Genomic DNA, 15,702 nt, shown 5'->3' with positions numbered 1-15,702 from the left:
AACAGCCTATACTAATGGCAGTTTCCTATGGGAAATGTGTAATCCTATGAGACATGGCTGTTGTTTTCTCATCTTAACTATAACAAGAATTTTAAGCTATGAGTATGTTTATGCAGAGGGATATAATTGCAGAGTCATCACAGGGTCACAGTTGAGTCTGCAGCTGCCTCCCAAGGCCAGGTTACACTCAGAGGGGGAGAGGGAGAGTGCCACATGGAGACATGAGGAGTTGCCTTGAAGCCTTGACACGGTTAAAGGACAGTTTTATAGCCATCTATCCTACAAAATTAAAGCATAAAATAAATAGTAAATGGTCAGTATGTATATAGTGCTTTTCTAGTCCACTCAAAGCTGCTTTTCACTACACTTTTTCCATTCATCCATTCACACAGTGCCAAATGAAGCGTGTTTTCTATCACACATTTTTCATAACCATTAACACGCAGCCAGCACAACCATCCGGAGCAAGGACACATCTGCATGTAGACTAGTGGAGCGGGGAATCAAACCCACAACCTTCCAGATGAAAGAGAAACAGATCCACCATCATAATGTGGAAACGTTCCCACCACGTCACTTCTAATATCAATAATCTATTATCAAAATAGCCTATGGCGGGGCCCATAGGCGGTATGTGCATACACTCATTGTAACACCAGTAGCAATGACTAACGTGGCAACCCTAGTGAACTTTGACAGCTAGCAAACCTGAGCACTCACTCACTCGATTTATTTCCACATAATGGTCGCAGGGGTCAGTTCCAAATGGCATCGGGCAGAGACGAACAACCATTCAATCTCACACTCACACCTACGTGTACCCAGAGAGAGTTCAGGTGAACATGGTGAGAACATGCAAACTTCACACAGAGAGGCCCTCAATCGAACCAGGATTCGAACTGGTGACCTTCATCCTGTGAGGCAACAATGTTAGCCACTGTACCTCCAAACCTGAAAACCACCAAATGAGAATGAGGAAAAAGTGCATGTATATAGATTATGTTTTACAACTTCAAAAAAACAGACGAAAAGATACAAACTGGTGATACAAACTATCACTCTACATAAAGAAACAATGACAGACTGATTTATTCGTGGCTACAGCCACAGAGGAATCACTCATCAACACACACACAAAAACATGTGACTAGTTGGACTGGCAACGTATGAGAAATTTCTTTTTTTTTTTCCATATAGAACAGGAAAGTTGTCATCATTTGATTGGATCGCTCGAGACCCATATATTAACCTGTCTACACATGGTCTGACAGTCCATGATATAGAGGAAGCTGGAGCACATCCAGGGTGTCAAAAGGGTGTGAAAAGGCTGCATCAGCTCCTCAGAAGTAACTATGCCAACACAACTAAATTAGAATGCCAGGGCTGACAGAGAACACAAAAGAAGCAACATGAATCCTTCTCACAAGTACTGGACAGTAAAAAAAGAAATAAAATAAGAAAAAGAGAGAGAGCTCACCCCATTCCACCAACAAATAAATAATAATAAATAATGAATATAGCCAACACTTACAAGAGCTCTGTCTGAATAGTAACTGTGAGGCACTGAGGCAGGGCCGTAACAAGGGCATAGCCCATGGGCATAGCTGTCTGCAGCAAGTCAAGCTGGCACACATAGTATACCACGCACAGATTTAAAAGGGGCCAGTCCCACTCCAGGCCATCAGTTAGGGAAGACCCATCATTACATTCTAAATGTGGATTCCCTTGTTGCATGGTATTTCCTAAGATAATGTAACACCATGGGTTTTAAAATTAGGGATAGAGGGGTGTATAACACATTCAAGTATATTGTAGGTACTGTCAATCATTTCATCATGGTAAACAATTTAATCAAGGAGCAATGTCTTAAACATGTTTACAAATGTGCATCTTCTGAATGAATATATATGTGTTGTATTGTTAACATCTATGTTTTCTTGCTACCAGTCTTCTTTAATGCTTTGCCTGGTGCATTGCTGTGTATCTTGGCATTTTACCAGTTGCGCACTGCAATAACATAGCATAATCATGTCATCTGTGTGGATTTTTCACATCTGTTCAACATATAATGCAGGATATAGGATAGGGATGGAGAGATGGACATATCCAAAGTGCTGCTTGATGTTAAAAACTCAACAGGTTCTCTGATAATTGTTTGGGCTGTAATGTGATCTTAGATCTCAATCGGTCACAGAGCATGTGCGAAGAGGATACTGACCCATACCGCCTCACAGCGATATGTCTCCTAACCACTCTCAAAATCAACAACCACACTCAAAACATACTAAAGATAGAAACAGCCACCTCTCAAAGAACACTGGCTACAGTTGAGGGTATTACCAAACTTATATGTCGCATTTCTTTCAAGCAGGTGGCAGCAAGTAGCTGGGGGAAATCATCATCCTTAAGATCTTGCTTGTTTACTTTTCACGACTGAATGGACGATGTGTGTAAAATTTCAAATGCCTTGGGTTGGCAAGAGAAAGAAAGCCATCCTGTGTATACTTAAACTCAGAAACCAAGTCTATGCTTTTCACTTCCCCGAGCGTCACTAGGCTGGATCCGGGGAAAGAAAGAAAGAAAACCAAAATACTAGAAATTTAAACAAGTAAGATGTGAAAAGTCCAGACAGAAGTTTGCAAAAGTTACAATTCCTAAATTTCACACTTTTTCCATTTCATTTATGTCCATCACCCTACTACCTTCTGTATTGAACTAAATAGAAATATGGCTACTTGATGTCATAAATGAGATGACAGTTCCAATATTCTTTGTATTTATTTACTCTTCATTCTACAATCCATAAACCATAATAAAAAAATATTTAATATTTAAAAACCTTTCTAATAATATTTACCTTGGGATTATTCCCTGTTGAATCATTGCCATGGTTCACATCCTGATCACCACCTCCACCTGAAGTAAAATATATCTTGAAATGAGGCTGCCTTCTAGGAGTTTCCCCACTGATTTCGAAAGTACAACCATCGGAATGGTTTCTTGCTTCCAATTTATGTGTCTCAATGTCTGTTTGGGTCTCCTCTCTATCTGGGCTCTCTGGGACACTTTTTTGACGTAGATTATCCAGCAGCAGCCTCTGATGAGATGAGCTACTCTCCAGTCGAATCCTGGGGTAACGCACAATGCAGTTGCCTCTTGAGCTGGCAAAGCCAACATTTGTGCATTTTTCCTGTGATGAAACAGCGTGTTGCCTGCCTTGGCTCTGATCCTGGTCCTGATTTTGCTGGAGCTGAAGCACAAGTCTCTGAGTTCCACCCTTTACCCCTGAGCAATTGTCCAAGCTCTGTTGCTGGACAGCCCAGCCAGAATAAGGAAGGATTCTAAAATGCTTGATATCAGAACCATCAGAAGAGTTCCTCTGAATGCAAATTCCACCAACATTGGTACCTGGTTGTCCTTTACTATACATTGTACTGCCATTTGTACCAATACTGAAGACTCTGCGTTTGGGTACGTTTAAAGGATCTGTACTGCAGTAAGGTGGTGGCGGCTGTTGTGGAACATCTGTATGGCTCTGTGGTTCTGTGTAGGCAGGCGCAGGTCCAGGGGGGCTATAACAAGGTGGTAGGACATCATCAGCATAGCCAATGGAATCTCCATTACTTGATCCATTAGAACGCTGAAGCGAGATGTGCATGGAGGAGCTCTTAGTGGGACGTGGGTCTTGGTAGGCAGCAAGCTGAGGTATAAACATGGAGGAGCTGCGTTTAAGCAAAGGCTCCCGGTGCAAATGAAAAGCCCTTGGTGGGATGCGCTGTGCAGTTTGCTCCTGGGAAGGCCTCAAAGCCGTAGGTGGCTGCAAGCTGAACGCTGTGACCACGTCATTGTCTCCCTGCTGCTCCTCAGAGTCTCCTTCCAATATCTCCGGGGCTGTGTTACTGCGACCTGAGCCAAAGTACAAACGCAGACGTTGTGCCATTTTCACCTCACGTCCCAGAGCTCCTATTCCCTTTTCTTTACTCACTGACTGGCTCTTTGGTTCCTCTTCTTTCCTCTGGCTTCAGTCTCTGTCTCTTAGTGTCGCCTACTTCTCTCCTTTGGCTGATGACTGAACCCCTTTTTTCTTCCACTCTCTCTCTCTTGCCCACCCCCTCCCACCCTGTCCGAGTCCTTTCCACAACGTTCCTTCCCACAGTAAAATCTATGGAGGAAAGAAGTCACAAAAACTAAACAGCCACCACAAATTTAGAGCTGTCAAATTTACACTGTGAAGGCAGAGTGAAGGTAAAAGAGAGGAAGGAAAAACAAAAAAGGATCCATGTATGTCAGACCCTTAGCACTACCAAGCACTAGCGACAGACAGCAGAAATAGCCTGAGCCGAGTGACAGCCAGCATTCCAGACATGATTGGTTTAGAGAGGCTGGCGCTCCTGGTTTCCGGGGTTACGGTGGGTTGCCTGTCAATCACGTGACTACAAATGGCCCCACCACCTCCTGTTACAACTTCATGCTACCCTTAAGTGCCAAATAGCCCCCCCAAGCACATCCTACTAACCAGTATCTAACCCTCCCTCTTTTCACATTAACTTTTTTAAATCTTTAGATCTTTATCATCCTCCCCACCTCCAATCAATATCTTCATTCCTATTGACAAGCGGTCATATTTAATCCCAATCATTTAACTTTTGTTTTGTTTTTAAACAATAATGATAACTATGTCCTTCTTATATAGATAGAACATTAAGTCAATACTTCCAAATTACAGAATAAATACCACTCAGTCTCACAAAAATTCAACAACAAATCTATTTGACAAATTGAGCCCTTTACTTCTAGAAGCTAGACAAAGAAGCAGGTTGTTGCTAAAAATGGTCCAGAGAAAAAAGGGCGGCATCAGAGTGGGGAGAAGATTACCTGACAGATTGCAGCTTTAATAAGACAAACATAACAGCACTCTCTGGGGAACGATATCCAAGCCGTCTTCAAACAGAAAAGACATTGGCCGTCTTCCGTATAAAGCCAAACACTTTTGACTGTCTGGTGGTTTTATAGGCCACCATATTTGCATCCGAAACTGCCCAAGGTACGACTCCGTAATCATCCTAGTCTGTGATACTGACATGCTGATTATTAAGCAAATGTACAGTTAAAGACAAACCAGAGAAAGACATTTCAATTCCAAAGTGCATATTAATGAGTAAGTGCTTCATTCTCTGAGACAGTAAAGTGATTAAACCATGTAATCATGTGAAAATGGGGGATTTGCCATTTGCCTCGAGGCGAGGGATGGTGGGGGAATTCTCTGCCTCCATGCACATCCCAGACAAAGACCATAGTATATTGTTCAAAAGGTAGATGCCTTGTTCTTGCTGAACTTCTGTAACAGGTTTGACTTATCGATTAACCTATAAATGTCAACATATCTGTGTAAAGAAGCAAGATACAGTGGAAACACCAGAGAAAAGGTTAAAAAGTTGTTTGTTTTTTTAAAAAAAGAAAGTGCACTATGGACAAGAGATTATCAAAGAAACTAAAACATTTACTGGATATGTAGCAAAATACCTATGCATTGTCCATTGGTAGCGGGGCCCAGTGGGCCAAAATGACATAACACCACTGCTACACAAGTATTTCACTGTAAGCTATATCAAACTCTTAATTTACATTCTTATACCATATTTTTAAGGCTTACATTTAATGCATCTGAAGCATTAGCACCACTAAATCACAACCAATCATGTACAAGTCAAATCATTTGACAAACACCCAAAATTAATGGATGTATGAGAACAAACAGCCCCTTCTGAAGAAAATACTGGCAAGTGGCTGAGGAGCTGCCTTGGTATGCACCTAGCGACAGACAGAAAAGCACCTCCTGGCAGACATATAAGGCAAAGACGAGGCTTGAGGCTGTCTGTACTGTGTTTTCTTGTGTCATCCTCTTCTACACTGAGGGGAAATATTAGAGCTGCCCTTTTCTTCACAGGCTGAGGAGTAGCAGTTACCCTCTGCTGACATGTGGAATATGCACACACACATAACACTACACACTGGTATAGTATGCTCAGATTTTAGCACTTCTGAGAATTGATTATAAAACCTATACGTTTTCACCTGATTTAATTGTCTGGAAAACCACAGCATGTTATTTTACAAAGACACTCCCCATACTGAAACTTTGCAAACTCCCATAAAGGTCCCCCTGAAGCTGTGAAGAACAGAATGTGCCTTTCCTAGCTAAGAGGATCAATTCTACGTTGGGCTACAAATTGTTTCATTGTTCTTTATCAAACACCAAAGTCCAGATTGAGACCCCCAGAGTCACTGAGAAACTAAACGAGAAACAGCTGTCCTAACATCTAAGCCACTTGATTCTTACACAATTAATAACGTCAACAACTTCATACAACTCTTATCAGTTCTGATAATGGTTCACCAAGTAAACCAATAAGCAATTTTTGACCTTGTCATGCTGGCATCTGGGAGCCTGCAACAGGTGTAATTTTACATGCCAAACAAACAAATGCTCTCCTCAATGGGGGAAATCTGAGGAACTTGACATAGGAGGAATGTATAAGCTGGTAATGGACAACTGTCTTAAAGAAAAGAGAGAGGAAACATACAGACAAACACGACCTCTGTCAGCTGTTTCACAGAGCTCTGTATTTTTCTTGCCTGCTATTTTGCCTAACGCTGAAATCATGTAGCATCAACTCTCACAGTGCGACAGAGAGTTAATGAGGAAAACCATAAAGACATGGGGATCAATATAAAAACAATTCAGGTTGATGGTGATCCTAGGAAAATTGCAAAGTATAACATTGGCATTTATTTCTGAGTTTTACAATTGTCACCTAATCTAATCTCCTCTTGTCAAAAATTTTGACAAAAACATGAAACAATGAACAAACTACATGAAGTCTATTAAAAGAGGCCAAGGGGATCACAGTGGGTGTAACTCGATTAATTATCTTCTGTTAAGAGCTCTTAAAACATGACACACTGGAAGTAAAAACACACTGTAATGGTAAAAAAAAAAAAAGTAAGAGGTTATGAAGTCTTACCAATCTGTTTTCATCAAACACCTCAAAGAGTAGCCTGTGGTTCTGTGGACACACCTGTGTTGGCAACAAAGTTACAAGGGAGATGAGAAACAACAGCTTATGCATATATTTGTTTTCAGTAGAGTAATAACAAAAAGACAGTTCTAAGTTAAAGCCAAGAGTGCCAAATGTCACACAGACACTTTGTTTACAGACTGTTGCACAGTATTAACAGTTCCAAGAGAAAGGTGTGCAGAAATAAACCCTCTTTTAAGTAAACATTTTCATTTAATTTAATAAAATAAAATAAAATAAAACTAATCATGTTATTATCCTGTTTAACAAAATATACATACAAATATTTCTCATACAAGGGAAAAGGACTCATATATATGTGGCTAAGCTTGTAAAGTCTAATATGGACTGTCTGATTACAGTGGTGGAGGAGGTGTGACTCTACCCAGTTAATATATACAATCAAAGCTCTCAAACACCTCACCCATACTGCCGCTCTATAGTAAACAATATCAGGCTGTCACATTTAAGTACATAAAGAGATGAACTCACTCTGAAGAAGAATTCCTCATTCCATTTGGGATTGAGGGTCTGGAACAAAAAGTATGCTTTATTACAAAGCTGTATGTTTTTATCAAATCACCACAGTGAAAAGTATTAGATTACACACATAACAGAGCAGGTGTATGAAATCCATCCAACACAAGAGTGAGAGAATAGAGCCCATGTGAGAAATTAGGCTCAGACTTGTGCGTCAATGATCTTGCATTAGTACAGGAAGTTTGTAGCCAACATGTCCCAGTGATTGGCATTAGTTCCTAGATTAACAGCTCACAGCCATGAGGATTTTTACCCACTTCCTGTATGGATCAGCTCAGTATGTGGATGCACTTCTGCCTTCCAATTTTGAGGTTTTACTGGACTGAGATACTGTATATGTGACAATTCCTCACTAGAATCCCTTCATTGATTGAAATTCTTTAAACACTAGAATGTCAATGAAGTCTTGATTTCACAAGTCACTCTGATTAATAAACTCTTCACAACATTTTATAGGCACAATAAAATCACTTTACTGCCAAATCTGATCTTAGATGTCAGAATTACAAATGAACACTCTGCCCTTCGACGTGGAGGCAACTTAACAATAGAATCTCTCAAATTCAGTTTGAAGAAATGGTGAACATATCTATGAAATGATGGTGACTGTAAACGTTTGGTAAAGGCTCAGGGTGACATCTAGTTACTGATGTTTATTTCAAGTTGGCTTTTAAGTCTTTTGTCTTTTGAATACCATTAGATTGAGCAACAAAGATTCCATCAAATGTGTCCCACTTCCAGACATGGAAGAGCCCACAGAAGAGGCAAGTAGTGATGCATCTTTTTCTGCCTCACATAGCAGTCCATTGTCAGCTATTTATATCCTATAAGGCAAGCATGGCCACTGGCAGCATATGTCTGCATGCATGGAGGCCTGAGCTGCATGGAGGCAGCAACAGAAAGTTGGCTACCAGCTACATGTTGCTATCAGCAACAATCAGGAAAGGAGGGGTTTAAAAAGAAATATTGAGCTGCTTGCAGAGTCAGGCTATGGGATAGTGGTAGAAATATCACACTGTTATCAACGTTTTAGTCTGAAAAGAAATTATCTTAATTAGTGCATATCACATATACCCAAATATTCTCCTATGTTGGTGGAGAATGTACACATTTTGAGTTACAGTGTGCTTTGAAATTGAGATATCATCTTAATGGAGTTCAAAATAATGGCAAGTAACAGCTCCCCCTGCTGTGAACTCATGTCCACCCTAAAACAGGCCAATGGGGGAATAGAGCCTGCCCAATGTCTCCCTCTGGATTTTCTTCATCAGGAAAAGGAAGCACTGACTTCTGATGTCATCCTGTGGTTTCCCTCTCTCATCATGACATAATAGCTTTCATTTAAAGGAAAGTTGGTGGTTAGGGTGTAATTGGGATCTAGTGATCGCAATCCTGCTACTAAAAGGGAGACCAAAGTCACATTTAATTGCCACAACATTAGGCATGCAGTGCAGGTGTGGCAAGAATGGCTAATCTGATATGGCGAAAACACATTAGAGCTCATTAGGTGGTGAACATCAGGCCAAAGGTCTGTGCAAAACACAAAGGGAGTAGAAATGTGCAGTTTAGATCAAAGCTACTTTTTTATATCAGGACTTACCTTTTTAATGGTTTTTGTTTGGACTAAGGCAAGCTCTCTGTTTTCATCCGCAACATAGAGGGATAGTTTGACATACGGATCACTGTAAAAATAAAAAATAAAAGAAACTGTGAAAAAAGGAAAATACAGTTCAAGTAGCCTTTTTTTATATTTACTTGGATGTCTAGAAGAATGCCCATTTTATAAATCAACAAAAACTCAGTGACATAGGGCAAAAAGTGATGTACACCCTGGACATGGAGTTTGCCAGTCCATCACAGGGCCACATATAGAGACGAACAACCATTCACTCTCACACCTACGGTAAACTGTCCAATTTACCAAATCCCAATATTGCATGTTTTTGGACTGTGGGAGGAAACTGGAGAAAACCCATGCACACACAGGAAGAAGATGCAAACTCCATGCAGAAACAGGTCACAAACAAAAACTATACAGCCTAAATAAACTCCAGAGTACATATTGCTATCAGCTTCACTCTAGTAAACTGCCAGTTTCTACATTTGAAATCTGAGTCTTATAACAGCCAAGCAAATGAAATGTTTATATTTAGGTGCTGTTAGATAAAGCTATAATGACATATTGACAAAACACAGTGCTAAAATAGAAATTAAAAATATTTTTATAGTGGCACAAGTAGTAAGTAGAGTGTTTGTAACTGCCATTTTAAAATAGCCAACTGGTTAATTTGAGGTTGCAGACAGGGTAGAAATGTCCAGTGAGTTCTGTATAGAGAGGCAGAGCTGCACTATTCAACTGACAGGGAAACTAATCTTCTGATCTTAGTCTCAAGGGGCCACACCAGGACCAGGGACAGCATCAGATTACTTCAGTTCCAAAATCTCCCTTTGATGTAAAACTTCTCACATTTCCGTCCTCAATGATGATGAAGCAACTTGCCAAACTGTGTACACAATATTTTTGTTTTGTTTTTTTCAATAAAACAGGACGACTTTATAACGTGTTCTGTGTATACAGAATAGACTGTATATAGCAGGTGGTGTGTATGTGTAAACGTAGTGAAGTTTTCATTATCTTACTCTGAAAGATAATTATTTTATAACCTGTACACAGATATGTCTGTCAGATATGACCCATAATGTTTTGCTTCTCTGTCCTTTTCTGTCTTTTCTTCAACACTGTGACCTAAGATTACATTTATCACCGCATAACTGCGAAAGCATAATGTAACACAAGGTGTGTTTCTCCCATGAGGCTGTAAAACAGCAAGCTGCAGGCTACAGGAAGAATAGAGACGCATTGTCAAATTCTTCACACCAAGACGTTTTTTTTAGTCCTCACAGATAACAGGAAAGTGGGAAAAAAAATGTCCCCATGCTCTTGGTGTTTTGTGTTTCATAAACCACAAGTTGATTACAGTTGTTAGATTAACACATTTAAAAAATTGATTTGACTTGCATTTCTAACTAAATAACTAGGGAAAGTATTACATTTGATTTGCCATGGTCAATTTACATTGGATTCTATTTTTCTGGTCATTCACATATACACTGTAACTTAATTTCAGGATAGATATATAGATATATATATTTAATTACAGTTGGTTGAAGCCCAGTCACACATTCATTTGATCAAGCCAGCTCAGAGGGAGCAATGGAAAAGATCACTAAATAACTGAGGAACATTTAAAAAACATTAGCCAACACCTCCCCAAGCAAATGAGGAGTTCCTTTATTGCTAATTAACTTCTCAAAGAACCTCAAAGCCTCTAACTGTGTTTGTGCAGTTCTGTGATGAGACTAAACAACAACGGGCCTACTGTATCTGCTGCGATACGATTTATGTATGTCTCCTTCCCTTTATCAACAAAAAGACCTACTGAGTTAGACTACTTTAGGTCAGATGAGATGAAAGACGAAAGCTAGCATGTGGCGCTGAATTCAAAAGGTGCCTCGGCCCACTTGTTTGCTTGCATGAGAGTTCCTTAAGTTTCTATCAACACCTCACTAAAACAACAAAAAACAAAACTGTGGGGTGTTTCATTCGGCCAAAAAACAACAGACCAGAATACAATAGAACAAAGCAGCTGTATTTAAGACCAAGCGGCAGGAATGGAGTTGGAGCAAGAAGCAAAAAGAACAAGCCAGGTTTGAGCATCTTATGAGGGGACAGACAGACAGCCATGTCAGCATTATCTCCAGTACCAACAATTCGAGACATTAAACCATCCAGTGCTCCTTCATTACTATTCTGTTTTCTTCCGACTTAGGCTGAGCTTTCCTGACAGCAACATATCTAGACTAAGACAACGAAAAAAAAACAAAAAAAGCACTTACTTGTACATCGCACTTATGATTAGCACTTTATAGTTTGGCTTACTTGAACCACTTACTTCTAGCTCTTGTTTGCACCCAAATGTTGAAATGCATTTACTGTAAGTCTGCTAAATGACATGTAACGTAATGTAATATCAGGATGCTAACCCATGCACTCTGGCATTGAGAGTAGCTCAGACAGCACTAAATTTACATACTTACAAAACTACACTTGAAGTGACACAATGTAGTGTGTGTAGTGTGTAGTGTAGTGTAGTGTATTTCAACCTTCAAATAATGTAATTATTGTTATTTTGATGGTGCGTCAATTTACAACAGGGTTAATGACACCACTGTCAAAGCCTGAGCAGGTCTGCATTGCCTGCATTGGCACTATGTAACTTCTGGTTTCGGGTCCATACCACAAAAAGCTTACTTAAGAAGCAAACAAAGTGACAAAGGTGGAACTAATCATTGAGTAGACGTCATAGCAAAAGCATCACAAAAACAAAAAACAGGTTAAGGTGAGAGATAGAATAATAGGACCAAGGGCGACCTATTCCTGTTGGACTAGTAGGTGTAAATAGTCATCTTGTCATCTAGAGCTTTTGAGCTTAGTGTGTGTCTGAGGCTGTGATAGGCCTAGTTTAGAAAGGTGAGCAACATTAATAGTAGCCTGGTATAAAGTGCAGATGATTCTCTTGCCATTTTCATCAGAGCCAAGAAAACATGGTTAAGAAAAGGGCATAATTTTTTTGTCATGTATGCCAGAGGGGCATCACCATAATCAAGCCCTTGATAAACACCCAGCTCTGCCACAACAACTCTACCAGTGCTCAGTGCTTGGGTCACTCTATGCTTCAAGCTTATTTGTGTCTATAAGATGCCATTCTGCTCCAGCCTCTTACATATCTGTGAAGGCTCTCATTCATCCAGGTCATAGTCATCTCGAGGAGTTAGCTGTAGGAAACTGGACTTGCTAGAGTTAGGTTTGAAAGAGTGCCTTCAGTACTTGAAACAGTGCCTTCAGCTAACTCCTAAAGATCCAGCCTCTTACCTGTTGTCTCTACTCTAACTTTCTTCCCTATGCTCTGTCTGTAATATTTGATTTAATAGAGACAGGTGTCACTTAAAAGGTAAAAAAAAAGAAGAAAAACTAAACAAAGACTTTAAACATATCTCTAAAGACGGACATTATGCAAAGTCACATGAATGTTAATCTCAGAATTACAGACAGGCAGAGGCGGTTGGCCAGCTTGACACAAAAACCCCAGTGCCTCAAAGACCCACAAAGCTTTAAGTGTAACATTTGTATCACGTGTGGAAAAAGTATGAGGAATGTATAATTATTAGTCAAACACTTTACCTGAAAAAACTAACTTGTAGAAGTTGGTTATGAGTAGAAGAGGTGAGGCAGGTAGATAATCATTGATTAACATTTTTTCCAAGGTTAAGGTTCAAGGTAGAAGGAATGCAGTGAAACCGAGTAAGGCACAAGTGGGATGACCTTTGTTGGCTGAAATGTTACACAAAATGTAATCTTTAGTGTGTTTAAACACTAGCCAAAATATTAAGTCATTAACTAGTTTAGCCAAAAGATGTTGCAGGCAAGGCAGAGTACCTGAACTAGAGCAATACCCATAGAAAGTGACAAAAGTCATGCTTTTCACAATTACATAAAATTGGTATAACAGTGTAATTGCTAGGGAACCCACGGATGAAAACTACATTAAATGTTTGCTCTAATGCTCACCTGGCTCCTATGATGTCTTTCTTTGCCAGATCAATTCCTGCAATGACCTTAACCCGCAGCACTCTTGTTTCATTCTGCAGAAGAAAGAAATTATGGGTCAAAACATGTAACCAAACTTAGGCTACTCTTATTTTTGAAGACGTGACCTAGAAATAAAAATAAGTTATTGGATCAAAAGTTTTCATTGAACTAAAACAACAATATAAAAAAAATCAAAATAGAGGAAGAATCATTACAAGGGACAAAACATTACACAGGCAATGTTTTGATCTCCAGGGGCCCTTCGTCATATTGTGACCTCATTGAAGACCTTTGATGAGGATCTCTTTGAGAGGGAAAGTAGAAATGGTGCTCAAATAAATTTGTTAGGAGTAAAGTGTCTGATAACGCAGAGGAAAAACAGGATTATCAGAATTTACTCATCAGTATTTTTTTTTCCAACTACTCTTGTGATTCTTGTGAAGGCTATGTGCAACTTTAATAAAGAACATATTCACATTTATTTTAATTATTGGTGGTCAAGTCCCTTTCCTTTTATTATTTTTAATTACAGTCAAACTAGTCTAATTATCCAAATAGTTGGCAATTAATTTAGTAACTGATTAATTAGCTTTGTCGTCCTCATGCATTCTAATTCATACAAACTGCAGCTTCATTTACTATTTCTGACTGCACTAGGAATGGCTAGTAGGTAGGTGGTTGGTATGACAGCTGCTGGTGAGCGGCAAATGATTTTATTTGTCACTCAGTGACGCTGTTTGGGTCGTGACACAACGCTTACATTATGATAATGTGACATAATACCACATGACTGATGCATGTAGAGATGTCAAAAAGCAACTGTGTTCACCACACAGGTGGATATCGACCTGGATTGATAGAGGAAGATGAACATGACTCACTCAGCTGCAGTCCTCAAATTTGTTTAGTGGTCAGCCAAGAATCAGACCGCAGAGATTACTGACAAGAGGCTGTTTGTCTGACAGAGTGGTTCGCTTGAAATAACATCAGCCTGCTATTCACAAGACAAATGCATACATTAATTGCAAGAGAGCATGGTGAGGGGTTGTCATGCTTCTTGGAGGAACTGTTGCAGTCCCTAAAGAGATCATTTAAGGAAAATGTCTCTGTCTGCTTCTGTATCCTCACAGCTGTCTTAGTATCCTTGGAAATAATGTGTGCTTCAGAATTCGCGTTTAAAAACTGCTGAAACTTGTATTTTTGCTGCTTACACACTGTGCATAAGCAGAGAGACATCGTATTCCATATAGCTGCAGTTTCCAAATCACTTACTTTCCAAATCACTTCTTACGGTCTTAAGCATGAGACACACACCGTTTTGCTTGTGGAAACATCATCCAACTCGTTTAGAGGCGAACTCTGCATCCGACAGCAGAGATTACTGACAAGAGGCTGTTTGTTTGAATGAGTGGTTAGCTTGTTATTACATCAACCTGCTATTCACTGGACTCGATTCATTCAAAGATAGCATGGTGCGGGGTAAACTGTTGCAGTGGTTTCTTGTGCTAAGGTAGGTAAAGTACTGGACTGGGATATTGGCATCTGTCTCAACATCACTATGGAATGCTGCCGTTGGGAAGAGGGGTTTAGAGCTTTGGCTAACATTTCTGCTAGCTATCGCCTGCTGAACCGAGAGACACCTATTAATGACAACACTCTACAGAGAAAGGCTTAACGGGTGTAAAGGCGTACCTCGTCTTCTGAAAGTCCGTATATTGGCTCGTAATTCGCAGCCATATAGCCTGTGGTCCAAGCTGCACACACAAAAACAAGCCGCTTAGCAAAGCTAGCTAGCTAGCCTTGAACAATAAAGTCCCACTTTCCACTCTCTGTCGCACGGTGGTTGAGTCCACGGTGAGACCAAATCCTCGAGGGTGGGTTTACCAACCAGATACCGCAAAATCCCGCCAGCGTGGTCTTTCCAGGACAAAACTGAGGAATTTAAAAGAACTGTATCCCAATTGTTTCGTCTGAGACGGATCGCTTTTGTCAACTCCGAGCTTATCCCCCCCGAAATGTTGTGACATTTGACTTCCTCCTTACAGCTCAGCCAATCAGAGGCCGCTTGTACGGGATTGATGTCCTCATCAGCCAATTGCGTGCGTCACGTCTCCTCACCGGACTCTAGGATATGCAGAGGGCGTGGAGCTGAAAAATGTGTGTCTGTGTGTGTCTGTGTGCGCGTGTGTGTGTGTGTGTGCGTGTGTGTAAACATTGACCTTGTCAGGACCAGTAGTTTTCATGGAAACCAAAACCTGAACTTAATTTCCGAGGAACTGGTTAAGTTTAGGGCAAACATTTGAATTGTAGGGAGAGTTTAAGGTTAGGTATTGACTGGTTTGGTTAAACTGAATACTTAATTATCTAATATCATCACTTCCAGGGATCACACGGTGGCGTAGTGGTTAGCACTCTCGCCTTGCAGGGAGAAGA

The 15,702-nt window shown here is 40.2% G+C and overlaps 1 protein-coding gene across 13 annotated transcripts in view; it reads right to left on the bottom strand.

The window, feature by feature from the left end:
• Nucleotides 1-15,284, bottom strand: part of nedd4l (NEDD4 like E3 ubiquitin protein ligase) — a 38,699-nt gene extending 23,415 nt beyond the window's left edge. For 11 of the 13 annotated variants that reach the window (XM_044053705.1, XM_044053707.1, XM_044053706.1 and 8 more), the window contains exons 1-5: nt 14,962-15,284; nt 13,249-13,322; nt 9,220-9,301; nt 7,572-7,610; nt 7,026-7,079 (exon numbers count right to left, since the gene is read on the bottom strand). In XM_044053705.1, the coding sequence (XP_043909640.1) occupies nt 7,026-7,079; nt 7,572-7,610; nt 9,220-9,301; nt 13,249-13,322; nt 14,962-15,006 (294 nt within the window). In that variant the 5' untranslated portion in view covers nt 15,007-15,284. Of the gene's footprint in view, nt 1-2,857; nt 6,844-7,025; nt 7,080-7,571; nt 7,611-9,219; nt 9,302-13,248; nt 13,323-14,961 lie in introns of those variants that run through there. The other 2 variants (XM_044053704.1, XM_044053714.1) reach the window with 2 other exon arrangements.
• Nucleotides 15,285-15,702: the final 418 nt, after the last annotated feature.

This window comes from Solea senegalensis, linkage group LG21, assembly GCF_019176455.1.
Source record: "Solea senegalensis isolate Sse05_10M linkage group LG21, IFAPA_SoseM_1, whole genome shotgun sequence".
NCBI lineage: Eukaryota > Metazoa > Chordata > Actinopteri > Pleuronectiformes > Soleidae > Solea > Solea senegalensis.
The sequence above is the reverse complement of the archived record's forward strand: the minus strand, read 5'-3'. Positions and strand labels throughout refer to the sequence as shown.